Here is a 27,101-nt window from a genome sequence, read left to right as displayed (position 1 = left end):
ATTCAGTGGGTGAAAGCAGTAAAATCAAATTTTAAATGCATGATTTTTTGAGTTAATGCTTAAACACACACACACACACACACACAGACACACACACTCACACACACATATATATACAAGCAAAGGGCTTTTCCATTCTCTCAGCCACTACCCTTTTCCCAGCGTTATTTTTAGTGCTACGGTTTGTCTGCATTTTCCCTCACGAAAATGTCCATTTCCCTGAGCCAGGATGGCCACCATGCGAACTTCCTTATTTGTTGCCAGCTGATGCAGAGTGCTTCTCCACCGCAGGGGTGGAGGATCACTCAACCTCAGATTATCTTCTGTTATCCCAGTCCATGCCTATGGAGGAGGTGAAGTCATACCTATTTTGGCTTCCTGCCCATGAGGAGTCTCTCAAAAGACACCCAACTAGAGTTAACAGTGCAGGCACAATGCCCAAATGAAAAATCCTCAGCCATCACTCACGTGACCTGTATAGATGGTAAAAGCGCAGACTGCAAGAGGCGTCTTCTCACAGCTAGCAAGGCTGTACAGAAGCAAACCCGGCCAAGTCCCCGGGGGCTGGAGGCTTGGCGAGGACCACAGGCCACTGATCTCCTCCTCTGCGTCCATCCTGGTGTTCCAAGGATCCTGGTAAGCCTCAAGTACAGCTGTGGTCAAGCACCTCGTAGAAAGGCCCACACTGACCTCCCCAGCCACAACCTCACGTGGGAGTACACTACTGTTTTCAGAAGAGGTCAACAAACTCACCTGACTTTGCATGTGGCACTAAGACCATGCCACAGAAAGATGGCTGGCCCGGTCCTTAGGAAAGGAGAGGTATAATGTGCTGACATTCATCTGATGAAGTTGTTACTGCAAACTGGAGCGGCCCCAAAAGAGCAGGCCATTTTCTTTCCCTGGCAGTCATCGGGTTCTACCCAGAGAAAGCCAGCATCCATTTCTCTTTTCAAACTTTATTGAAATTGAATGAGTTTACATTTTCTCTATCGGAAAGTATGCTAAAGAGAAATTAATTTTATGTGGGGTTGAAACTTAGGAAAACCGCCTCCTTCTCCAGCATTCTATGCAATATTTAATGCTACACATTTGCTAAAACGTGGATCAAAACCAGATTGTCTAAACCCATCCAGAAACGGTGAACTCCCTCTGAATGCTCCATCAGTCTTCCAAGCATACAATGAAGTAGCATGGGATATACACATTTTTTTTTCCTTTTACCAAAATAGAGGTGTGCGCTGTGCTTCCAAGAGAAGAAAACTCAAGAGCAAGCCTGAGAGCCAATGCAGCGGACAGCAACAGCGAAGTGCACAGAGAGTGTGTGGTTGACAACCGCAGCTTTAAGGCGAAGCTTCCTGTCTGCTTCCAGAGGCTCTGCTATGCATCCGTGGTACTAGTTCTCATTTCTAAGTGACCTGCAGAATGAAAGGATGGTTATGGCACCAAGCACATCAGTATAACACAGACACATACACCAGCTTTCTATCAACAGGGGGTTAAAGTCAAGCATCGGGTACCAACAGAGATGCATTAGATCCATGCAGATGTAAAAGAATTTCTACGGAACATTTCTGAAATACCTGAAAATGAATTATATTTCTCAACTGACAGCAGTATGTGATCTCACGTTGGCTCCTTAAAGGGGACATTATTTGGGCAAGTGAAACAAAGAATGCTATGTGGGTAATAGATTAGATAAAAGTAGCAGTGTTTTAGATTCTGAAGTTAATAATTGGTTACTTAAGAGAATGACTTTGCTTTTGGGATCTACAAAGTAAAATATGCAGGGTAAGTTGATAGGTATGTGCAAGTTTTAATAGTTCAGAAAAGATTATCAATATCCATACACACAAACAGAAAGACAGAAGGGAGAAGAGACAAAGAGAGGCATAAAGCTAGTGTCACAAAAGTAATGATAGATGGTGAATCTGTGTCCTTTGTACTAAGGCAACATTTCTCTCGGCTTGGAATTATTAAACTTAAAAATCATAAAAGTCAAACTTCTTTGGACTAGCATTACCCAACATCAATCATTTTCCAGCTCTGTACTGGTAGCGTATTATTTTAAGTTTTGCATATATTGCTTTGGATTTAAGTTTAAATTCTCCTTCCTCTGTTTGGCTTCCTTCCACAATGCCGTGGGTTCTCCGGGAATGGGAAGAGAAGGAACAGGTGTCTTTCTGCTTGGTATGGTCTTGGTGAGTCTCTGAGCTTTTATACATACATTAACTCATTTAGGTCTTGAAACAACCCGGTGAGGTCATAATATACTTTCTTTTATAGCAAAGAAAGTAAGGAACAGAGAGATTAGCTTTCCCGGGAAATGTTGCTCATGTCCATTTTGATTAAAACAAGCTACCAATGCAATGAAAAGAAATCCTTAGAAGTTTCCCAGAGTAGCTGGGAGTTGTAAAAACAGTTTTCACCTTTCTTTTAGTTTATGAAGAAATTTAGTGGCTGGAAATGAAAATAAAATGATGAAGAAAGAATTGTTTTACACTGAGGTTTAAAAAGTGGGTCTTTTTTTCAGCTCAAAGATACAACATTATATCCATAAGTCATAAGAGAAAACAGTGAATACCAAATATGTAAGATTAAAAAAAAATTTCTCAAAAAAAAAGCCGGGCAGTGGTGGTGCACGCCTTTAAATCTAGCACTAGGGAGGCAGCGCCAGGCGGATCTCTGTGAGTTCGAGGCCAGCCTGGGCTACCAAGTGAGCTCCAGGAAAGGCGCAAAGCTACACAGGGAAACCCTGTCTCGAAAAAAGATAAAATCATATTTTCTATACTTTATGAAACATTTACTTATTTAATTATAACAAGAATTGTAACAAACCACTGTTACATATGCATATATATATATGTATATGTAGCAAATATTGGAATATCATAAGACATGTTAACAGCTGTTAGTTATAAATCACGGGAAAGGAGTGTAGGCATGAAATGGTTAAACAGTCTGTTCAGAACCATACAGCTGATAAGTAATGGCTCTGTATTCACATCCAGAACCTCGAACTCCAAATACTCAATGTTCATCACAGCATAGACAAAGTCATCCCACAACACTCATGTTTAGACAGACTCTGTTCTTGAGCTGTGTGTATGAGCACCGACATTCATTACAATATAGACAAAGTCATCCTACAAACAACACCCATGTTTAGACATACTCTGTTCTTGAGCTGTGTGTGTACGAGCACCTTTTCCGGGATTCCCATTTGGGACCAGTGCTCTCTTTGTATTGCTGCTGGAGGTTTTTTTAGACATTGCTCCTCTCCTCAACTTGACACCTGCAGACATGGAGAGTACCCACGTCAGAGTATAAACCTGTAGAAAAATGTGCCCACCACCGTCTTAGATCTTGCCTTTTTGGATTGCATTGCTCCCCCTGACCAAAGGATCTAAGAAATAAACCTTTCTGGTTAGGGTAATGTAGGAGAGGGGAACTCAAGTTCTGAAGGGACTTTTTGTTTTTTTTAATCTCACCAGATAGAAATCTAATCAGTGTCATCATTTAACCTCACTCGGTGGGCCCGCCCCCTACTTAACTCTCTCTACTGCCGGAAGGAAGGAGGCAAACTTACTCTGTCTGCGGTTGCACTCGGCTGCGTTGGGTGCTGTCAACATGGCAAAGGGGTGCAGAGAGCGGCGGGGTAACAGAGCCCGGGAGACCTGAAAGAAGACAGTTCTGTCTCACAGCCGTGTGAGCCTCATCTGGGGAGCACCTGCTACTTACAGCACCCCGAGTCCTGGTGAACTGTGTCGCCGAGGCACCTGAAAGGAGGGTGACCACGGTTTTCGTCTACAGCCTCTGCCCTGTGCTTGTTCCCGTAACACAGAAGTCCCGTTTGCACCGGACATTCCTCACGGTTCCCTCTCCGGGCAAGACTCCCTTTTCTGCCCCAGGGTCCTGCCTTTCCTTTGCTGTGGTGCTCAAGTATTATTCCCTTGTCTGAGTGAGGACCTTGCCCTGACATCATGCCCTCATCTGCTGCCTCCCACCCCCACAAATGGATGCACAGTATAGGCTGGACACTGCTACTTATGCCCCTGGAATGTTTTTAGCGTGCTCTTAACTTTATTAGTAATCTCTAAAATATATATATAATAAAATATATAATATAACAAATATTAAATAAATAATAATATAATAAATAAAATATATATATAATAAAATATATATATATATATAATTACATAACTTCCTCCATTTTCTCTTCTCCCCAACTCCTCCCATGCCCTTCCATCTCTAGCTGGTGGCCTAATTTATTATTGTCACATGTATATAAATGCATAAATATACCAATGCAACCTGGTGGGTCCATTTAGTGAGGCTGTGTGTATATGATCCAGGACTGACTACTTTGTATCAGATAACCAATCAAGAGATTCGGCCTGGGGGAGGCTTATTTCCCCCTGGAATGTTTTAAGACACCAGAACAACAGAGTCTGATGTAAATTTTTAAGATCATCTGGGGGCTCAGTGGAAGAACGCTCGTCTGCCACGCAGAGGCCCTTGATTCACTCTCAGCAAAGAAAAAAAAATAAATCGAACAAAAAGATCCCCTTGGCTTCTTTGTGAGAAATACATGGGAAGGTGGAAGCAGAGAGGCCATTTAATTTCAGAGCCTTGGCGCGAACCTAACAGATACTAGCTAATAGCTCCCCCCAAGTTCTTAAGTAGCCGAATAACTACGGTTTTAGTCGAGGCACTGGCAGTTAACAACATGGATGTTATTTCCAAGTTGGCCGTGTTTGAATGTGAGCTGCATTGTTATAGCATATGTGGCCTTGCTGCAGGACACGTGGGATGGTAAGGCTACCTTTACATCCTGTATCATACTGTGGAATGATCTTTGTACACTGCAAATATACATTGCTCTCATTGTGATGTGTTTTGAACGTCAACTTTACACCTGAGAGAGGGAATCTCAATCAGCAATTGTTTAGATTAGGTTGGCCTGTGGGCACAGCCATGGGGTATTATTCTCGTGGCATTAATAGAGGTGGGAAGATCCTCCCCACTGTGGGTGGCACTATTCCCTAGCGGGGGACAGTGGATGGTGTTAACAGTGAAGAAGCAAGTCAAACACTAGCGAGAGCATGCACCGACTCACTGCGCTCTGCCTTGACTGTGGATGTACGGTGTGACCTTCGAGCGCTCCAAGTTCCTGCCCCCTTGACCTCCCCACCGTGATGGACTAGACCCTGAAACTGTGAGTCACACGAACCCTTTATCCCTCAAAGTGTCAGGTTCTTTAGGATGGCATCAGGAAACAAACTGAAATGCCTGTTTAGGAAGGTGACCTTACGGCACAAGAGCTATGGGAAAAGAGGCTTTAGGTCAGAAAGGGTAGCTATGGCTGCTGTGTGCCAGGCATAAGGAAAGGGAAGCTGGCTCCTGTGCCATCCTTGATAAAAACAAAACCAAAAAAGCAGGTTATTTATTGGGCTCCGGCGTTCTTGCCTGAGGAGGAGGTAAACCTGAGATTTGCGGAGGTCACTGCCAACCTGTCTATCTGATGATGTTTCCCAAGTCCTGATACTCTATGACTCACACCAGCCATTCACTTAGCTTCCTGTGTGGTTTATATGAAGGATTATTATACAAGCAGGGTGACGCTTGGATCCTAATCTGGAGTTAATCGTGTTTTCTCTAACTCCGGACCTGTTTTCATCATCTCTGTGTTAAAGGATTGTATCAGTCACATCTTAGCCCAGGAGCCTGGTAAACGCCACAGCACAGTCAGCAGAAGTTTCTTCGAGATGAGGATGTGTTAAGGCATGCAGGAACTGATCCAAAGAAGGCATGGGGAGACACAAGGGAAGAGGTAAGGGTCATGTCTTTATCTCCCGCCAATCAAACTGAAGTGGTAATTTATTTAATTATCGCTATGGCAACAGTAAAGGGGAGGAGGAGTGGGGGGAGGAGGGGGGCAAAAAGGAGGCAAGGGAGAGGTGAAATGATATAAATATATTTTAAATAGATAAATAAAAATATTGTTATGACCTCATCAAGACAGGAAGTGGGGGTGGGTGGGCTCTGACCCTTGGTGTCAGAACAATTGGACAGACTCTTACAACTATCAGGCTTATCAGAGATGAAACCAGGCATATTGTTTGGAAAGATAGCTCTCACATACCCAGGGAGTTCTGAAAACGTAGCTGGGATATTGCAAAAATATATTTCAGAACATTTTAATGTTGGTGAAAAAACTGACAAATTGGGAAAGCCTATGCCTTGGCTGATGCTATCCTATAGTAGTTTTTCTAAAAGTTATAACTCAGTCTTGCGGGGAGGGGGAGGCAGAAATGGGGAGATGGAAAGAGACAGAACAATTCATCAGAAAGATGGACAACCTTAATGTGTACTTTCCCAGAGAGGACATATATATAGTTGTTGATTGGTGATTAGAATATGATTTAAAGCCACAGATGACAGAGGCAGGAAGATTACAAGTTCAAAGTCGTCCTTTCCTATGTGGTGAGTTTAAGGTCAGCCTGTGCTACGAGACTTCCTCTCAAACAAACAAACAAACAAACAAACAAACACACATCCATAACAACCACTACCAACAAAGTCCAGGGTGAATTCCTAATTTACACATTCTCTCTACGTTGGAAACAGCAATGTAGATAGCATACACTGCTGATAGAACAGTGTCGTCACTTTGGAAAGGCTTCATGGAAGCGTTGAGCAAGCTCATATTCTACAATTTAGCAAAACTTCCTAGGCACACACCATCCAGGAACTCGGGCTGCTCAACAGAAACACACAGAAGAAACAACTCAGAAGTCTAAATTCCCTCATACTCAGCAAGAGAGATACCATACCTCGATAAACCAATAGGAGAGTGATCAAGGACCTGACACCAGCCTCTGGCTTCCACATACATTTGCACAGTTGGGCATGCACACACATGCAACTATGCATATACACAGAATGCACACTATACACACACAAACATGCAAAGTAAAATTAAAGGTGTTGTGTGATTGAGGAGGACACATGATGTTGATCTTGGGCCTCCAAAACCAGGTGTGCATACATACACACACACACACACACACACACACACACACACACACACACACATATATATACACTCGCTTGCAAGACTCAAGATGTGGCTCTGAGACAGAGTGCTTGTCTACGAGGTGCAGGAGGCACAAGGCACTGTCTTCAATCCCAGCACTGCAGAAACATAAACAGAACCCACCACTGTGTGAGATGAAATGCCATGTACTTAAAGTTGCATAGGTGGTGAAAGCATGATCGGCAGGCAAGAACGGTAAGCTCTGGAGACCGGCACGTCTCACGCACTCCTTAGGCTCGTCTGCTTAGTCATTATACTTTATCATGTATGGTGTCAACTGGGACATAATTAACATTGATGGTATACTAAGCCCTCCAGGACCTGGAGTCTGGGTGGACATAACTATTATCAAAGGCATGTTTTTGGATCCCCGGTTACTCCAATATGTTAATCTCCAGCTTTTGTTGAAAATGTAGGTTCACGGGCGGATCTCTATGAGTTCAAGTCCAGCCTGGTCTGCAGAGAGAGTTCCTGGACAGCCAGGGTGGTTACACAGAGAAACACTGTCTTGGAAGAGAGAGAGAGAGAGAGAGAGAGAGAGAGAGAGAGAGAGAGAGAGAGAGAGAGAGAGAGAGAGAAGGGGGGAGGGAGGGAGGGAAGGAGGGAGGGAAGGAGGGGAGAGGAAGAAAGAAAAGAAAGAAAAAGAAAATGTAGGTCACTCTGTTTACAACAGGGCCACATCTTCATGTCTGTACAAATTAGTTTGAGGGAAAATCCTTCAAGGAGGTACATGAAGTAAATGAGAGAGGGTAGAGGAAGCTTGGTACTGAGAGAAGCGTTGCTGGCCAGGAGGAGGAGGCTGGTGTCCCCAGCAGGGTGGACTTTGTAGTAAAGGCAGTCCTGTGGAAGGCTCCCCTTGGGCCATCATGTAATTGATACGCAAGGTCCCACTTAATCCTCAGAACAGCCTGGTGTGGTTGGGGACGTGACCCCAGACCTACTTACACATAGAAAACTTGAGGTCAGGGAAAACTAACTTGTGTGAGGCACGCAGCTAGGAAGGGCTGGGGCTGGGTCTGGGTCCCGTCTGAGTTTTGATGTTCGAGTGTTGCTTAGGATGGGTTTGAATGCTGGCTCAGATGGGACGATCTTTGGGAAGACAGAGGAATGCTGAGGCCCCGGGGTTCTTTGTTCAGTACCCATCACCTTTGTTCTCTCTGCCTTCCTTTCTTTTGCCCCCTTTTCTTCCATCGAACGAGGCTGAAGAATGTTTTATCTAGTTGCTTTATAGGCTTACGGAAGAGGTATGCTTTTTCTTCAGTTTAATTCAAGTTGGGCATTTTATATTTATCTGGAGACAGTTGTAAATGTCCCACACTTATGGAAAGCCCTTAATAGAACCTTTTCTGGGTCCAGACTCCTCATAAAAAAAAAAAACCCCAGAAAACCAAATCCCTTATTAACAAAAAACGCCATTTATCAGGAGCCTGTGGCTGATAGTGAACAGGACTTGCCTGTTCTGCCTCTCTATCACCAGGGGGCAGCAGAGAGTCCCAGAGAAAGCCACTAGGCGGCGCACAGTCCCATAAATCCTTTCCAGTTGCCGGAAATTCATCCTAATCTGATTTGTATCCTACTGGGTTTTAAACTCTTGTTTAGAAACCATTTCAGCTGTTGCGTAGGAGACATTTTATTCAAAGGAGTCAAAGGTCATTCCGATATCAGCGGTAATTAAAGAACCTTTGACCACACCTACTGTTTTTAAACCATCTGGCTTCTAATTAAGACCATTACGTTTGAAGTTTTGTTAACCCCCAAAAGACTATTTTAAGGTGGCCCTGCAGTTTCATTTTTGAAATGCTACATTGCCACTGAGAGATCCTGCCGGTTCCCCATCCAAGTCGAAGGAAAGTTCCCTGGGTGGAGTTGAACCTGAAATTCTGCAAGGGGTAGGTGGGAGCTCCTGGCCGGAGACGGGCTGCTAGTGTTGCTTCCTCCAACCGCAATCAGCTGGGGAATTAGTTACCTCAGACAGGCCAAGTTTGCATTGTGTTAATAACACATACATTTGATTAGCTGTTTAATGTTTGGGTACTTAGAGCTGTGAGTCTCAGTCAGATGTGATTTTGTCCCTAGGACACATTTGACAGTCAAAAAGCATTTTTAACAGTCACAAATGGAGAGAAGCTTCTTGCCTCTGCTGGCTAGCTAGCTAAATACCTCACTGCACATGGCAGTTCCCAGACCCAACTTCCAACACATACAATACAGAATTGCCCAGCTGGAGATGTTAAGAAATCCTGATACAAAGCTAGGTATAGTAGTATATGCCAGTGCGACAGATACTGAGATGGGGATTGCTTCCAGTTCAGGGCCGACTGGGCTGCTCAACAAGGTCAAAGTCAGCCTGGACTACTACACAAGAAAGGAAAAGGAAAAGGAAAAGGAAGGGAAGGGAAGGGAAGGGAAGGGAAGGGAAGGGAAGGGAAGGGAAGGGAAGGGAAGGGAAGGGAAGGGAAGGGAAGGGAAGGAAAGGAAAAATAAACCGGGCATGGTGGTGCACACCTTTAGTCCCAGCACTAGAGAGGCAGAGGTAAGTAGATCTCTTGAGTTTGAGGCCAGACTGGTCTACAGAATGAGTTCCAAGACAGCCAGGGCTACACAGAGAAACCCTGTCTCGGGGGGACGGGGAAAGAAGAGAAAAAAATAATTTAAACCCTGATGTAGAACTAACTTAATTGCCCAGTCTTGAGTTCCAATACCTTAATTCTAGCTATTGTTTTGAGGTTTTTCGTGTGCCAAACACTAGCTAGGGCTTCATGGGACTGACTCAATGGCCACAACAACCCCACCTTCTAGCCTTGATTTTATCAACGGGACAATTGAGCAGCAGGCAACTTCCTTTCATATGTGAATGAATAAATGATCCCAGCCCACGGCCACTAGGCAATGCAGGCTTCTGAGGAAAGTGGTCTTCTGGTGCAATATGACCTGTCTCTCCCACACTGGTCACTTTGTAGCCCATGCACACATCCCCACTTCTCACTGTTGGTCCGATTATGAGGATAATGGCTACGTGTCACTGAGCAGAGGCTCTTTCACGACTGAATAAATGATGGCGTGGACAGGCCCGCCCGTGAGCAGCGCGGCCTCCTGTTTGAGCCCAGCTGCTCAGACACAGACACTTGCAAACCCTGACAGATAACCCCACCACACCGGAAGGTCACAGCGCTGTCCCCTTCAGAATGAGGCATGGGAACGGAAACTTAATCCATCAACCAATGTGGCCGACACCTCGCCAAAGCTAGAGGACGAAGGAGAGAAAATCCTAAGTGAAAACAGTGAGCAGGGCTCAAGGTTTGGGGCATATTTGGTGAGGGAGGGAGAAGACAGGGCTGTAAAAAAAAAAAAAAAAAAAAAAAGGCTGCAGGGAACTAGTGTGCTTAGGCAGAACGCCACAAAAGCTGGCTTCTCTTCTATTTAAAAAACCACTTGGTCTCTTAGGAGCCCCAGTCAAGGTAAGCCTCAATACAGAATATGAGATTTATAAGAAAAGGTGTTGTGGGATATTTGTCCATTGGGTGAAGATATATTTGATGTGATTGCGGTAATAAAAAAGCTAAATAACCAATAACTAGGCAAAAGGTATAGGCAGGATTTCAGGGGAGAGAAAGGAAGAGGAGGAGAATCTAGGTACACAGGAGATGCTAAGAGACACGGAGGAAGAAACAGGAGGTGCAAGATGAAGAGAGGTAATGCCACATGATAGAACACGGATTAATATAAATGGGTTAATTTAAGTTATAAGAGCTAGTTAGGAACAAGCCTAAGCTATAGGCTGAGCTTTCATAATTAATAAGAAGTCTCCGTGTTGTTTTTTTTGTGAGTTGGTGGCCCAAAGAAACATCCACCTACCAAAAGGTACCTTGCCCAACTTGCTCACTGGTGCATCCCTGACATTCAACCAGGAGGAAAAGAAGGAGCAAGTAAGCAGTCCTGTGGTCAGGGAGAGAGCTGTGATGCCTGCAGGGACCCAGGGAACTTGGAACTCAGGACCTGTCAGGTGCTGAGGTGGGCACTTGAACTTCTGTGACCCATCGCTTACACAGTATAGTCTGGAGGTACAAGGACAGGGGATAAATAACTGACTATGGTCATGCCCTGACCTCCTTCTGTATCCTTCCAAACTGCCCCGTGTTTGTGACCCATTGTTTACCCACTGTCATCTACAGGCAAGGAAACAGGGTGGGCACCTGTCCTGCAGTTGTGTTCCTGGCCCTGGGTCAGCACCTGACTCCTTCCCAAATCCAAATGCGAGACATCTGGGACAATGAGACAAAGGACAGTGAGTGGAAGATCAGGGGCAAGCACGCTGGTTCAGCCCCGCCCCCCAAAAGACATTTCCAGTGGTAAAGGGATCATAGCTAGTATTTAAATTCTTACTGAGTACTCACACATTCATAAACAGTCAGAATGGAACCGGCTTGAAAGTCACTCAGAATACTTTTGTTTTTCAGATGCAGGACCCCATGTAGCCCAGGCTGGCCCGAATTCCCTATGTAAGCAAGGATGACCTTAAACTCCTGCTCTCCTGCCTCTATCACCTAAGTGCTGGGATTTCAGGTATGTGCCACCACATCCGGCAACAGAGCACTCTTTAAAATAAAGTAATAAACTATAGAGGCCCCAAGAAGGAAAAAGGACCCATCGAGGGCTCTGGAGAGGGAAAAAGCAGAGCTCTCCTGACGACGCCCAAGAAGCTGGTGAGAGAGGGGCAGGTGGCCACCATTACCTGGGTTTTTTAATCTTGAGCAGAAGCCTCATGGACCTGCCCCTCATTCTGGATGGTCGAATGCAGCAAACAAACGGCAGAGTGTGGCTTGCTCAGTGCACGTGACTGAGAGCGCGCAGGAGAAGTTACAGTGGGCAGAAACAATGAGCTGGACTCCTAGTCCAGTGCTCTCCCCGCTGATGGACTCAGCCACCCACAAAACTCACCGGAAGTTACTACGTGCTGCTCCATGTAAAGGGGGGCATTTTACAAGCACGTGTGACTCGCCGGGCGGTGGTGGCGCACGCCTTTAATCCCAGCACTTGGGAGGCAGAGCCAGGCGGATCTCTGTGAGTTCGAGGCCAGCCTGGTCTACCAAGTGAGCTCCAGGAAAGGCGCAAAGCTACCCAGAGAAACCCTGTCTCGAAAAACAAAAAACAAAAAACAAAAAAAACAAAAACAAAAAAAACAAACAAAAAAAAAAAACAAAAAAAAACAAGCACGTGTGACTCAAGATGTGGCTGCTCCTGATTTTTACCTTTATTAAAATTAGAATTATTGTTGGGCAGTGGTGGCGCACGCCTTTAATCCCAGCACTCAGGAGGCAGAGGCAAGCGGATCTCTGAGTTCGAGGCCAGCCTGACCTTCAGAGCCAGTTCCAGGACAGCCAGGGCTGCACAGAGGAACCCTGTCTCCAAAACCAGAAACAATACCATTATTTATTTGTAGGGGATAGACACTTGTGTGCCATAATCGTTCATGTGGAGGTCAGAGGTCAGAGGTCAACTTGCAGGAGTGTGTTCTCTCCTTCTACTACACAGATTTTGGAAACTGAACCAGGGGGTTGGGATTGACAGCAGGAGCCTTTATTTGCTGAGCAATTGGAATATCTCAGTTTTTACTTTTGGACCTAAAATTGTTATTTAATCTGATGCCTGAAAATATATCATTGTGAAGGTATACGCTAAATAATCTCATTGAGGGGCTGGGAATGTAGCTCAATGGTGGAGTGGATGCCTAGCATGTAGAAGACTCCAGGTAGAGTCCCCAGCAACACACACACACACACACACACACACACACACACACACACACACACACACACACACACAGATACACACACACAAAGAGCTATGAGCTAAGTGCTGGAAATGTATGTCAGCGGTAGAGCATTTGCTTAGCATATACCCATAAACAGGCCCCAAGTTCAATTCCTAGCATGTATATATGCCTGGTATTAATAGTCCCTTATCACCCTTACCTTGGTAGAATCAGGACTGGCAGAAGAATGAGCCCCGTAGATTCTAAGGACTTCCTCAACTGGGATACTGTTCTGTGAAATAAAAACAATGTGTTGTCATATTGTGGATTTTTTCTTGATTAAAAAACAGAATTCCTGCCGCTCCAATGAGTCTAATACAGTGCAAAGTAGCACAGCAATTAGATAATAATTTCTAGATAAATGGGTAGACAAGTTTTCTAGACACTAACATCTCTCATCTTTTTTTTCTTGTCTCCCACAAATATTTTTTTTTGCAATACAGTATGGAAGCCAAATTTTCTATTATGCATTTAAAAAATCATAAATTTTACCATTAATAAACCCTAGGCATTTAGAAGCAATATTGAAAACACATAACTATGCATTAGTACCAAAATGGGCTTAGAAGTCATATAATGAAGCTGGGTGTGCGGGACACACACGCCTTTGATCTGAGCACTCTGTGATTTTGAGGCCAGCCTGGGCTACAGAGTCAGTTCCAGGATAGTCAGGGAGGGCTACACAGAGAAACCTTGTCCTAAAAGGGCAAAAAATAAAAATGAAAAATAAAAAAAATAAAAGAAAGAAAGACGCATGGGATGTCTGCATACACAGCGTTCTTCCCCTCACCATTAAGACTCCAGCATAAGATGATAAGATCACCGCTTCTCGCTCTTTTCGGTTTGGATACAGAGGTCTGCCATGAAGTGGCGTTTTCCTGAGGGGAAATATGGATAGAGAAGAGTTGGGGGTTGGGGGTGGCGCTTGTGTGTACGGAGGATGGAGAGGCCACCCTCAGATGTCACTCCTCTGGAGCCACCCACCTTGGTTTTTGAGTCAGGGTCTCCCACTGGACCTGGGGCTCAGCAAGTAGACTAGGCTGGCGTCTAACACCAGGGGTCCACATCTTTGCCTCTTCGGTGCTGTGATTATAAATGTATGCCACCATGCCCGGTATTTTACGTGGGTTCTGGGGATCACACTCCGGTCCCCTTGCTCACATGGTAAGCGCTGGCTGAGCCGTCTGTCTTCCAGGCTCCTACACTTGTTCTTTTTGAGACCTGCTAAGGTTGTGATGCTAATCCGTAAGTAGCCAGCAATGACTGCGCATTATCCACTTTTTAAATAGGCTTAATCTGATTGATTTTCTGTCTTTGAAACACCTGCTTTGAATTTTTAATCTTCCAACAAAGTGACAAATTTTTCTTTTTTTGTCTGTTTTTTTTTTTTTTTTTTTTTTTTTTACTAAAGCTGTCCCAAATGCTGACTGGCCCCATGGTGGCTGGTTACGGCTTTGCTAGCAGGTATCCATTCCACCTCCCATCATCTGCTTGGAGGAACCTGCCTGACTTTACTGTAAGCTTGCACACCTTTAGGGAGGCTGGAAATACCCCTAAATTCTGAGAATGGGTCCAGCCGGTGTGTTCCATGTCCAGAAACAGAGACATTGAGACACATGCCAGGTCTGCTTGTTGTTTGTTTAAATCGGTCCTGGTTTGGACTGAACCTTGTTATGAAGTGAGCTGACTCTAACGGTGTCCACTTGGGAGAAAGAGACTGGAGGTAGGAGCTGGCAGCATTAGGGGAAGTTTAAAAAAATATATCACATTTATTTAGTGTGTGTGTGTGTGGGGGGGAGAAGACCGAGAGGGAGAAGGGGCAGAGAGATCACATTGCACATTGTGTGTGTGTGTGTGTGTGTGTGTGTGTGTGTGAGAGAGAGAGAGAGAGAGAGAGAGAGAGAGAGAGAGAGAGAGAGAGAGAGGAACAGAGACAGAGACAGAAAGGGAGAGGAGAGAAAGAGAGGGAGAGAGAAAAGAGAGAGAGAGAGCTTGCCTCCCTGTGGAACACCTGTGAAGGTTAGAAGACACTTTGAGGGAACTTGCTCTCTCTTTCCACCCCGTGAGCTCCAGTGGTTGAATTCCGATAGTCAGGCTTGTTGGCAAGCCCACCGAGACATCTCGTCAGTCTGCGCTCGGAATTACTGTGCCTAACAGTCCAGCTCACAAACTTTTCAGCTACAGGGGCAATTCAACTCGCCTCCCCCACCTTCTCCCATCCTCGCGATGTCTCGTCTTCCTCCTCCCCCTCACTGTGGTTCCTTCCCTAAGCTTGTTCAAACCGGATTTTCTGCTTGTTGCTGTCCATTCCTAACCGTGACCTTGAGCCAGGACCATGGGGTAGAAACAGTGTCTGGACTTTGGAATGAGCTATTCCTCGTGGCCTCTCAGTGCCCTGTCTGACCAGTCAAATGCACCTGCTAAGTCACTACACTTGAAGGAAAATGCTGATAACCCTGGGGAGGAAATGATCGGACAGACTCCAGCACTTTGCTGCTTACAGGCTCCAGAAACTGTAAGATCGTCCTTGGGAAGCAATTTCAGGCTTTACCTACAGAACTGACTAAGAACAATAGCTTGAAGTCATGTGAGCTTCTCAGGAAGAGCTGCCCATGCGAGATTTTTATTTTTAAATGTACTTGACAGAAACCAATGATTAGAAATACTAACTATGTGAGCATACCTATGATGTCCTCAAGCCGCAGCTGTAGCGTGTCTTCAACTTCTAGCTGGAGGAGAAGTTTGCCTTGTGTTTGTACATCAGAGTGCCTCATAAGAAGACGCCAGATAGGGCTGGAACGTCCTCCGTCAACGAGAGTCATGTTTTACAAGGGAAACCTGCAAGGGCTGAGGAGCTGTCTCCGTAGGTAAAGTGCTTGTCCTGTGCAATCATGAGGACCTGAGTTTGGAGCCCTCCCCCTCCCATGTCAAAACCTGGGCATGGTGGCACATCCTATAATCCTAGTGCTGGGGAGATGGCCATGGGGACAGGAGGCTCCCTGGAGTTTGCTGACCGGCTAGTCTTGCTCATAGCGAGCTCCAGATCCAGTGGCAGCTCTCTCAAAAAATAAGATGAAGGGTGACAGAGGAAGACACTGACATTGACCTCCGACCTCTGCATACACCCACATCCCTACACAGGAGTACGCATACATGCTTATCTCCCGACCCACATTAAATAAATAGAGAGATTACAAAGAAAAACAGCGAACATATTTCAGCTTACACTTTCTCCCACTGGAGCCAAGTTAAGTCTTCTGAGGGATCTAGCCATTGACAAGCGACACTGGCGGCCAAGTCATAGTGGGCCTGGAAGCAGGAAATAGAGAGCAGAGGGCGTGGGTTCAGATCCCGACAAAGCACTTCCCCCCGGACAATGGCATCACTAAGCCATGTTCCAACTGGGGAGGATTCTTATTTATAAATAGCCTGATGCTCAGCTATTTCAGGATCTTTGGGCATTTACTTTATCTCCCACTAAATAGTCACTTGCTGTGTGTGGTCCAGGAAAGAAAGAACCCTCAACTGGGAATGAGGGAATGTGGCCTCACATTGGGATTGTCAAGGGTTTATTCTTGGGTGAGGATGAGCATTGGGCCTCCCTTGGAGAAAGAAGGCTACAGAGAACATTTTTGGATCCTGTTTGGTGTTAGAAATGCACTCCCAGAGGACAGGGGAGGTGTGGGAATGTGGAGGGAGGTACTGCGGCGCTCACCTGGGGAGATAGAAACAATCCTGGAAGACTTCACTGAGGAGGCATCCTCAGAGCTAGGGCTTGTAGGAAAGGGGCATTTCTGCAGATGGAGAAGGTCATTCCAGGGGGACATTGCATGAACAACGGGCCAGATAGGCCTGACTGAGTGACAGGTGGACAGCCTCACACCCAGTACAAAACAGGGTCAATTTTTGTGCTGATGCTTATCACGATGGTGACCCTTCCCCAGGTCATCTGTAAGCTCTTACTTAATAAACATGTTTACCACTTAGTATCAACATTTCCTTCTCATCCTTATATCCAGGAAAGCGAAGGTCGGTCTGGGTTTGGTTAAGGTTCTAAGAATTTCTAAATAATGTAATGATGCCCTCCAGTGACCCGACTAAAGTAAAATGTCGACCTAAATAATAAATAAGGGGTTTGGACCACGGTCATTTGTTGAAACCTCATCTGGAGTCTGATATCTGGATGAGTCACAATGGTCGTGCTCATTAGAAATATAAGCACCCAGCCCTACCCACAACCTCCAGAATCAAAATAGCTCTGTAATAATACCTCATTAAAGTTTGAGAAGTACAGCTCTGATCGGATTAACTTCCTGTGTGGTGTGTTTAACTATAAACCCTGGCTTTACACAGAGGGAAACTGAGGAAAAGAGACACATCCCTCTTAGCGCAAGGATAGCTCGTGGGCAGGGGGTAAACTGAGTTTACTGATTTCTTTGGGATTAAATCTTTCTATAATTTCTTCTCTAACTTCGGTGGAGAGAGCTAGCAGAGCTTCACATGAGCCCGGACTCAGTATGAGTAGCGAAAAGGATTCTAGGGTCATGTATCACTGTGCCTTTACTGCGCTAATGCAAACGATGATAGGTGATTAGAGTTGAGAACTATACTATTGCTAATTTTGTCGAGGTCTTTAACACTGTGGGTTAACGTTTTAGCTTGCAGTCATTTGTTTTTTAATCTTTTCTCACCTATGTTTATTTTCATATTCTCTTTCTGCTTTCTACTTAGTGGATGAAGACGATCACAGGGACAACCTCAGGATGAGGAAAACTTAAGGACGAGGATGGGGTGCCTGTGTGCATGCGAATGTGAGTGTGCGAGTGTGTGTGTGTGTGTGTGTGTGTGTGTGTGTGGTGTCACATGTACATTTGATCCCTGTCCTGTCCCCTTATTACATACAGAAGGCAATGGGAGTTGTACCAGCATGACATTCTTTACCATCTCATCTAGAAAGGTGAGGTGGCCTCTTCCTTTTGGATCAAATTCATTTTCCCGAAGTCTGATGCCAATGTACTCTCCCCTTAAAAGCAAGAGAGCAGCATTGAACTATGGGGAACAATATAGGGTTCCGTCATCAGAAAGAGGCTTTTTTCCCTCAATCCCTCCCCCCACCCTGACAAAAATGCCACAGAAGTCATTGATGGTTTAGTAGTTGTTAATATTCAATTTTGGCTTGCATAGTGATCTCCAAAGGCTACTGGTTTGAAACATCTAATCACAATGAACTTAAAATACATTTATCTTAATATTAAATTCATCGTTGGAAAGCAGGAAAAATGCAAAATGTCAACACACAGAAAATATTTTCTTTTGTAAGAGGAGGGCTAAGCTCCACTGTAAAAAAATAAAGATTTTCTGCCCGGCATGATATTCCATGCCTTTAATCCCAGCAGGATATAGAAACAGACATACCTCCTATGGGTGTTTATACTCAAAGAGAGGCTATAACATAAAAGAATATGTTTTTTAAAATATTTCCCACAGAACACGCTAGTATTGGACATTCTGCCTGGAGTTAGCATGGCCAGCAAGGAAATATCTATCTATCTATCTATCTATCTATCTATCTATCTATCTATCTATCTATCTATCTATCTATCTATTTTTATTTATCTGAGACAGGGTCCCTGTGTAGTCACGGCTGTGCCAGAACTCTGTAGAGAAAGCCAGCCTTGAACTCAGAGATCCACTTGCCTCTGCCTCCCATAGTGCTGGGATTAAAGGCGTGAGCCACCACACCTGTCAGAGGTGGCGTTCTTAACTACCATTTGTTTTTTCTTGTTATATTGGCTTCCAAACACGTATGTGTAAACACAAGTGAATTCCACCCATGCTTATTCCAGTATCTCTTAAAGGTTTAGTAGAAGACAATCAACTTTACAGGCAGACAAATGACATTTGATGGAATCTATGATAAGCTCTTCGATGAAAAAAGAAACTTATTAGTGTTGTGCCAATAATACATACAAAATAAAATATGACTTCTCGTTGTATGATCTGTGATAATTTTTTTAATCAACATTTTGAAGTACCAGGTTGAAGAAAGACTGAATGGGATGGGGGAAATGTATGGGAAACTTGATCTTGATCAGTCAAGAAAGTTCAGAAGTCAAGAAAAAGGAGATGGGTTATTTGGTTGTTAAGCTTGGCAACAGAAGTGGCAGAGACTCTGGTTTGAATGCTGGGCCCTAGGGCACATCTAGGCATCTATAGCTTTTGCCAGCAAGTGCTCCTGCTTTCAGTGGTACATCCTGTCCCCCTAGGCTTTGGGGGTGCCTTGCTCAGGCATGCTGCTGCAGAAGCATTTTCCCAAGAGACTCTGCTTCCTGCCCTGCACCACATTTGCCCGCCTGGCAGAGATAGAGGCCAGAGCATCTACTGGCTTTCTCCCACAGAGCAAAGAGATCCCTCCTTAGCTTTTTGTCCACCTGCCAATATCCAGACCATCTGTGACAGCGTTCCAAACGTGATGGTCAGAAACGAAAGTTATTTCAGCGATACTCACAGTAGCCTTTTCACCTCCTGCTTTACAAGCCTCTTTTCCATGACGGGAGGCCAGGGATGAGCGGGTACCGGTAGCTTGCGCTCCACCTGATAGGCTTTAGGAAGAGCAATTTCTGCAAAGCCTAGAAACTACAGCAGCAAATCAGAGAGAATATGAATTAGGGATGCTGTTGCTACAAATACCAGTCATGGAATCGGAGGCTGTGGAAGGGATTCGAGAGCATCCAGAATTCAGGCCTTCTTCTATCCAGCAAGTGCCAAGTCAGAAAGTGACCTGGAGGCTAGCCCTGGACCTTGTGCCCATCTGACAGCTTATTCCTTAAGTTCTAATTCCAAGAAATACATTTATTAAGTCACTTAATTTGTGTGTGCCTGTGAGTGCAGGTGCCCATGTGCCACGGCACAAGGGTGGAGGTCAGAGCGTAACGCTCAGGAGTTGGTTCTCTTGTGATGTCACCCAGGGAGGGAACTCAGGTCCTCAGACCTGAGGTTAGGTATTTTGCTGAAGTGTGTTTGAGTATTTTGACCTGCTGAGCCATCTTGCTTGCCCTCTTTCAAGTTTTTCTCACATTCACTGTGTGCTCATTCTCACACCCATCTAGGTTCTGAGATAGAGATGGTTCAGGTAGCAGCTGAGAAGGTTCTTTGGGTAGAATCACTCATACAGGCTGACTTCTGGTCTGGATATATGGGAAGTGTCCTGTGCACAGTCAACACCGTGACTCTCAGTGTGTTCATGCTGGAGTGACAGCTAGTGATGGAACCGTCCGTGACTTCCCAGAGCTGTCATTGGCTGTCATTTGACAGTCTACACAATAGTGGCAGATGTGTCTTCAGTGCCCACCTTGACTTTGAACTGGAAGGGTAATGGGATCAAAGGTGCTCTGAAATCACACACACACACACACACACACACACACACACACACACACACACACCCCTCCTGATTTTGTTTCCCTGAAGAAGACAGCTGATGATAGATGCAACAAAAACATCGACAGACTATTTAAATCATGCGTGTGATTTAAAGTCCCTCCTTTAAAAACAATTGAAGCGATAACTTGCTCTTCCTGCTGCTGCCTCTGCTTCCGCCTGTGGGAAGGAGCATGTGGCTAAGAAGAGGTGAAGGAGCCTCTCAGAGAGGATACAGCTATTGCTCTGATTAGGAGAGGACGGGAGAGAATATGCCGCAAGTTAGAAAGGAGGCCTCACGGTCTAGGAGAAGCCAGGATGCCCCAGGATGAGGCACCCCCTCTACAAGTGACTGATGTGACCATGGTCAAGCTGCTTGGCCCTCTGATGTTACAAGAAACAGAAACAAAAAGCAACAAAACAAAACAAACAAACAACAACAAATAAACAAAAAAACGGGTCTAGTTAACTTCTTGCCAGACTTCACCCTGACATTCTATCATTCCATTATGGCTGAAATGTGTTAGGATTCTTTTAATTCAACAATTTATAAAAGCATAAACTCATAGGATTTTGTCCTATTTCATTCCTGTGGGGGAGCCTGTCCCCACTCCCCCGACTCCCCCACCCACCCACCCCCCGGGTACGCTTGAGCAGGGAGAAATGAGGAATACATAGATGGAAATATTGAGGAAAGAGACAGAAACACAGGATAGCCTTGGGAGAGCCTGGGTCAAAACCCACCGGCCTCATCTGTCTCTACTAAAGGGCTTTTTAAAGGAAAGCCAAAGGGTGGAGCAAAAGACCTCCCCCTGCCAGCACAGCCAAGTGCAGACCATCCCAAATGCCTGGTGACTGTGCATGTGATGTGGTCAAGCCATCTTCTAATGCAGCCCTGCTGGGTAAAGCAAGCTCAGATCTCACTAGGAAGCTTTTGTGGGCTCCCACACATTCCTTAATAGAAAGTGGGCTCAATTTCTTGGCAGGAAGTGGGCTCAGTCTCTTAGCAGGAAGTGGGCTCAATACCTTGGCAGAAAGCAGGATCATTAGCTTTGAAGCCTGCATAATGAAGGTCTTAGCATTTTCTTTAACCAATTCTTGTCTTACAGCTCTGAGCAAGCCCTTCGATTTTCATACTTATGAATTACAGATTTGCGTCTTTTGATTGCTGCCACAGCTTTCTCTTAGCACCCCCATCCCAACATGGTATAATATCTGAAGTGGTATCATTCATATATATATATATATATATATATATATATATATATATATATATATATATATAATATTTTAAATATCAACAATACGAGTGCCTACCACCTCTAGATCACTAGGCAGGGGCTCAGGAGACCTTGAAAGACCACCAATTAGCTGTGTCACCTTATGCAAATTAGCTTTCTGGGTTTTTTTTGCCTTTCTTCTTGTCTGGTGAGGTTATTGTCTGGAAATTCTCCTACGATTGTCAGCCATTTGCATAGACTATTCAGTTAGGCTTGATTTTTGCCGGCCACTCTTTTCTGTCTATAGAGCTCTAAAGGAACCAAGATCATTACCTTGAAATACGCCCAAAAGGGACACTGCTAAGATGCCAGCTGCCTCAAGCTCTAGCTTCTTTATAGACATCAAGTCCCCCCACTCCATGTCACAATCCCCGTAGTTTAAGGAACCCTGGGCACTGTAGACTATCCGCACATTCCAAGCAGATCCCCTCTGCACAATCCTGTCTCAGTGATACATAGATGTCTACTACATTAGACTAGTTGCAGGCTCTTACCAACCTCCTCCCCCGCTCCCCAGAACGTCTCACCAACTGGAGGCTAATTGTGGCCCTTCTGTTCTTCCTGGTACCTGCAGGCCGGCTTGAGCATTGGAAGGCTTGAGCTGCTGCTCAAAGTCATCCTGAACGCAGATGCTTTTGCCTGGTTGCTAGGAAACGGTGACTGGATGAAAATAGTTTTATAAACATCCTCCTGTCTCCTCCCACGCACATATGAGGGGGGGTGTCGTATATTTGAGACAGATTGTGACCCTGGCCTCTAGTTCACATATCTTTTCACCTGAGTAGGCACAGGTGTAGCAGCTAAATGATTAATCAGGAGAGCGAGATGAGAAGAGGAGGCCACTTCCCCAGGTTTTCTTTTTTTTTCTCTCTTTCCTTCCTTCCTCGCTTCCTTCCTTCCTTTCTTGCATCCTTCCTTCCTTCCTTCCTTCCTTCCTTCCTTCCTTCCTTCCTTCCTTCCTTCCTTCCTTCTTTCCTTCCTTCCTTCCTTCTTTCCTTCCTTCCTTCCTTGCTTCCTTCCTTGCTTTCTTGCTTGCTTCTTTCCTTTCTTCTTTTCTAAAATAGCATTTGGCTACAGATGGAGGGGTCAGAGGACCTTGCTAGAGAAGCCAGTGGAACTCCAGCAACTTCACACTTAGAGCACCCCAAGAAATCTCTTGGGGTGATTCTACTCAATGAGTATGAATACAGAGCAGTGGAAATCCTGGGAAACGGCCTCCTGGGAACAAACCATCATGGCTGGTTCGTTTTGGGCCAACTTAACACCAACGAGAGTCATTTGGAAAGAAGGAACCTTTCTTTGGTTCTAGTTGAGGGGTTGCCTTCATCAGATGGCTTGAGGCAAGCGTGTAAGGGCATTTTCTTGATTAATGATTAATGGAGGAGGGTCCAGCTCACTGTGGGCGGTGCCACCCCTGGTCAAGTGGTCCTGGGTTGTCTAAGTAAGTAGGTTAAGCAAGCCATGAGGAGGAAACCAATAAGCAGTGTCCCTCATGGCTTCTGCTTCAGTTTTTGCCTCCAGGTTCCAGCCTTGAGCTCCTTCCCCTGCTTCCCTGTATAATGGACTCTAGTCTATAACATGTGAAAAACCCTTTCCTCCGCAGGATCATTGGTGATCATTATTTTATCACAGCAACAGAAAACCAAACTAGGACCTATTACCCCTGCTCCCCTGATGAATTGTACCCTTGCTTACACACTCTCCTTGTCCAAGTAGAAGACTTCTCTTTGCTCTTATGATAACATCTAAATGTCTAGTTGGATATTCTGCCCCTGGGCTGGGGACGCATTATCAACACTCCTTTCTTTGTGTTTCTGGTACTAAGGATGGAACCTAGGGCCTGTTCATTCTAGGTAAACACTCTACCCATGAGCATTATAGCCACAGACTATAAACACTTCTATTAATCATCGCTTTCCTCTCTCTTGGTTATGTTGCGGAGGAAAAATATCTTTCCTCAATACCAAATTTCCTGGCTGAGGACTTCCTAATAATAGACTGAGAAATAACAATAAGAGAAAGGCATTAATACAGCTAATATGTTTTATATGACATAAGATATTTCATAATCAAACGAAGACACAAAGAAGCAGGTAGTCTGAGTGTTTACATATTGAGTTTTGGAAGAGTGGACAGTGTTAGCATTTCCGGCATCACCTAGCCAGTCCCAGGGCCCTACGGCCGCACATGCGCTGTCAGTATTCAGGCAAATGCTTAGTCCAGTGTGCGCATGTGCTGCGTGGCTGCGGAGTCTCTATGCACATGCGCTAAATTCCCTCCTTAAAGGCAAACCCATTCCCATCTCTCTCTCCCTTCCACAGCTTCTTTATCTGCTTCTGCACCCTCTTCTCTTGCCCCATCCAGTCCCATCTCTCTTTCTCTTCCTCTCTCTTCTCTCCCTGCGGCTTCTTGTCTCCAGAGGCCACCCTGTGCCTCCTTTCTCTCCCCTTCTCTCCCTTCCCCTTAATAAAATCCTCCACGTGAGCCCTGTTGCATGCGTGGTGTGTCTGTCTGTGCCTCCTGCCATTTTATATCAGACAGTCACCGTGAAATAGGAGTGACAGAGATTCTGTGATGCCGCGGTGATACCCTGGGAGACTTAAACCAAGCCGGCTTGCTCAAGTGCTTCTCTGCTCCTGTGTCGTTGGCTCCCCTCCAGATCAGGAAGCCACCTGTCACCTGAGAAGTTAGGATCCGCTTCAAGTGAGAACTGGCAGCTATTGCTGGCTTTGGGGAGAAGGTAACAGTGACCTTCCTGTTGCGATTGCTTCCTCAAAGCCAACATGCCAGGGTCCCCATTTCTCTGAAGGGTCTCATGTCACAAAACTGTTTGCTTTCTTCTTTGCATGTTATGAGAGGGGCCTAGGATTGGTAGAGAATAGATCATCTCTCCTATAATCAGATGGTTGTTTTTTTAGCATTCGGATTTGGTGTGTGTGGTAATGGGGCACCACACGCACCAATGTGTACATGCCCACAGCATATAACAAACCATTATATATGAATGGAGTATTTTATTCATAAAGGGATACAATTGTATAAACTTCTCTGTGGAAAGAAAAGACCAAACATTCTAGGGTGACGAGGAGAAATAAGCCTACTCTCGGATTTAGACATGTCTGGGCACATCCGGACAGGTCTGGAGGATTAGTGACTATGGGAGCATCCAGCTTCCGTTTGGATCAGTGCTTCTTCTAACTTTGGCTGTGTGTTCCACCTGAGGAACTTTTAAAACTCCCAGAACCATCACCTTTGAATCTCCTGAGAGTGAGATCAAGACATCGTTTTCCTTACATTTCCATGAAGGCTCTGATATACAAGGAAGGTTGGTGGTCACAGATGCATGTCGGAGACGGAGGAACATCTGGGTGGGAGGTGCTTCATCACCACACAGCTGCACCATACTATAGCTGAGAGAAAGTTCTCTTCGTTTCAAAAAGATGATGAATGATGGGAAACAAGGCTGTCAGTGAAAAACATCTTAGAGGTGACCCCTCCCCCATGCTTATACTAAGTTCCTTTTTTAAAAATTAAAATATAATTGTATCATTCCTCCCCTTCCTACCTCTCCCATGGCCCCCTCCCTCATAAATTCATGGCCCCTTTTTCTTTGTTTTACACACACACACACACACACACACACACACACACGCTCTGTTTAGTGTTACTTGTATTTATCTGATTTCAGGGCTGACCACTTGGTATTGGATAACCAATTTACCTGTGAGAGGGCTCCTCCTGAGGGAAGGCTATTTCCACTGCTCTCTGTATTCCTCAGTTGCCTGTCGTTCTTCGTTTAGGAGTGGGGCCCTGTGAGGTCTCCCTGCTTCCACGTTGGCATGTCTATTGATGTTGTACTGCTTCATTTCTGCAGCCATATTATTGAGGTGTCATGGCTGAAGCTACCCTGTCATTTCTAGGAGACACAACCCCAAGGCATAGTTTCTGGTCCTCTGGCTCTTAGATAGTCTTTCTGCCTCCTTTTCCCCCGGTGTTCCCTGAGCCTTAATGTGCAGGAGTTGTGTTGTAGATGTTTTCACTGGAGCTGGGCACTCTATGATCGATTCTTCTCTGTGTTTTCACTAGTTTTGGTCTCCTGGAATGGTCCCCATCTGTTGCAAAGAGAAGGTTTTTCTGTTTGTTTTTGCACTGGAGAATGCACATATGCGTGCATGAGTGTGTGTGTGTGTGTGTGTGTGTGTGTGTGTGTGTGTGTGAGAGAGAGAGAGAGAGAGAGAGAGAGAGAGAGAGAGAGAGAGAGAGAGAGAGAGAGAGAGCGCTACACTTATCTGTGAGTATAAGAATAAGTATTTAGAATGCACCTAGGAATTATGTGGGTTTAGTATTGGTAGTAAGTTCTCTTCTAAGGTACACGAACTCACTAGTCTGTTGTGGAATATTAGCTGAAGATGTGTTGAATTCATTTATGCTGTGGAGCATTTGTTTAATGGTGCAAAGATGTGTTGCATTCTTTTTTTAATTTTTAAATGTATTTTATTTATTTTCTATCTGTGTAGGCACATACACACATGCTCAAGTCTTGGTGTGCATGTGGAGGTCAGAGGATAGACAAGCTCCAGAAGTTAGTTCTCTTTACATCATGTGGGTTCCAGGGCCTGAACTCAGGTCACCTCTTGAGGTGGTGAGCACCTCAGGCTTGATGGCCTGAAACTTGACTTTTTAACAAGACTGAATAAAAGTGTGGTTTGGGGAAACAATTTTCATCTTCATTGTGTGAGAGGTTACAGTCGCAATAAATTAAAAGTTATATGTTAAACCAACATTTCCTTTATACAAAGTATTAAAATACAATCACATTTCTAAAATGAAACCATAGGTATACAGTTGTACTCATAAGTAAGTTAACTCAAAAGCTATAAAGAGAAACATCAGGAGCTGGAGAGATAGCTCAGAGGTTATGAGCACTGGCTGCTCTTCCAGAGGTCCTGAGTTCAATTCCCAGCAACTGCATGGTGGCTCACAACCATCTGTAATGAGATCTGGTGCCCTCTTCTGGCATGCAGTTGTACATGCAGACAGAACATTGTACTATGATAAATAAATAAAAATTTTTAAAAAAGAGAGAGAAAAACATCAATGGGGCAAAAGTATGAATGAAGACACTCTTGAATTCCCACTTTGCATTGAGCATCAAAAACTACCAATATTTTAGTCCTTTTCTTGCACAGTATTCTGTATCCACATTCTCTGCATCTGACTGGATTCCTGGACTTTATTTCATTTTCAGTGCGACACTCCCCACAAATATATATCATTGGCTGCTGCTTTGAGGGTTGAACATCTTTCTGGGTGTCCATTGTTAGTGCCTCGGTACCTCAAAGGAGCTTCTCTGTACATGCAAAGCCTTTTTCCTGTGTTGCATTATTTTATGTTTCATTTGTTTAACTCTGTGAAGCTGTGTTACTTTGTCTGCCTAAAACACCTGATTGGTCTAATAAAGAGCTGAACGGCCAATAGCTAGGCAGGA

General features: G+C 44.8%; 1 protein-coding gene and 1 pseudogene across 5 annotated transcripts; both read right to left on the bottom strand.

The window, feature by feature from the left end:
• Positions 1-1,281: 1,281 nt before the first annotated feature.
• On the bottom strand, positions 1,282-22,333 carry C13H2orf80 (chromosome 13 C2orf80 homolog). 5 transcript variants are annotated; one of them, XM_076550237.1, is made up of 9 exons: positions 22,108-22,329; positions 19,423-19,550; positions 17,856-17,937; positions 16,141-16,223; positions 13,705-13,792; positions 13,075-13,146; positions 3,590-3,677; positions 3,176-3,295; positions 1,293-1,418 (listed from the first exon to the last, which is right to left on the bottom strand). In XM_076550237.1, exons 2-9 carry the CDS (start codon positions 19,461-19,463, stop codon positions 1,381-1,383), a joined length of 612 nt encoding a protein of 203 aa, XP_076406352.1. In that variant the 5' UTR covers positions 19,464-19,550; positions 22,108-22,329; the 3' UTR covers positions 1,293-1,380. The 5 variants fall into 5 exon arrangements, with proteins under 5 accessions (XP_076406353.1, XP_076406352.1, XP_076406350.1 ...); XM_076550235.1 differs by having other exon boundaries at positions 22,112-22,329; XM_076550236.1 differs by having other exon boundaries at positions 22,182-22,329.
• LOC102928485 (DNA-directed RNA polymerases I, II, and III subunit RPABC4 pseudogene) lies at positions 22,137-27,101 on the bottom strand (annotated as a pseudogene).

Source organism: Peromyscus maniculatus, chromosome 13 (assembly GCF_049852395.1).
Source record: "Peromyscus maniculatus bairdii isolate BWxNUB_F1_BW_parent chromosome 13, HU_Pman_BW_mat_3.1, whole genome shotgun sequence".
NCBI classification, from domain to species: Eukaryota; Metazoa; Chordata; class Mammalia; order Rodentia; family Cricetidae; genus Peromyscus; species Peromyscus maniculatus.
Note: the sequence above shows the minus strand (reverse complement) of the source record. Positions and strands in the feature narration are given on the sequence as shown.

Coding starts and splice junctions, on each gene's coding strand:
- C13H2orf80 (XM_076550237.1), bottom strand. CDS start 19,463: ATGGAAAAGAGGCTTGTAAAGCAGGAGGTGAAAAGGCTACT. Junction 17,938..19,422: donor CAGGAGGTGAAAAGGCTACT/GTGAGTATCGCT, acceptor CTTGCTTTTAAG/GGGAGAGTACATTGGCATCA. Junction 16,224..17,855: donor TCACCTTTCTAGATGAGATG/GTAAAGAATGTC, acceptor TCCTGCTTCCAG/GCCCACTATGACTTGGCCGC.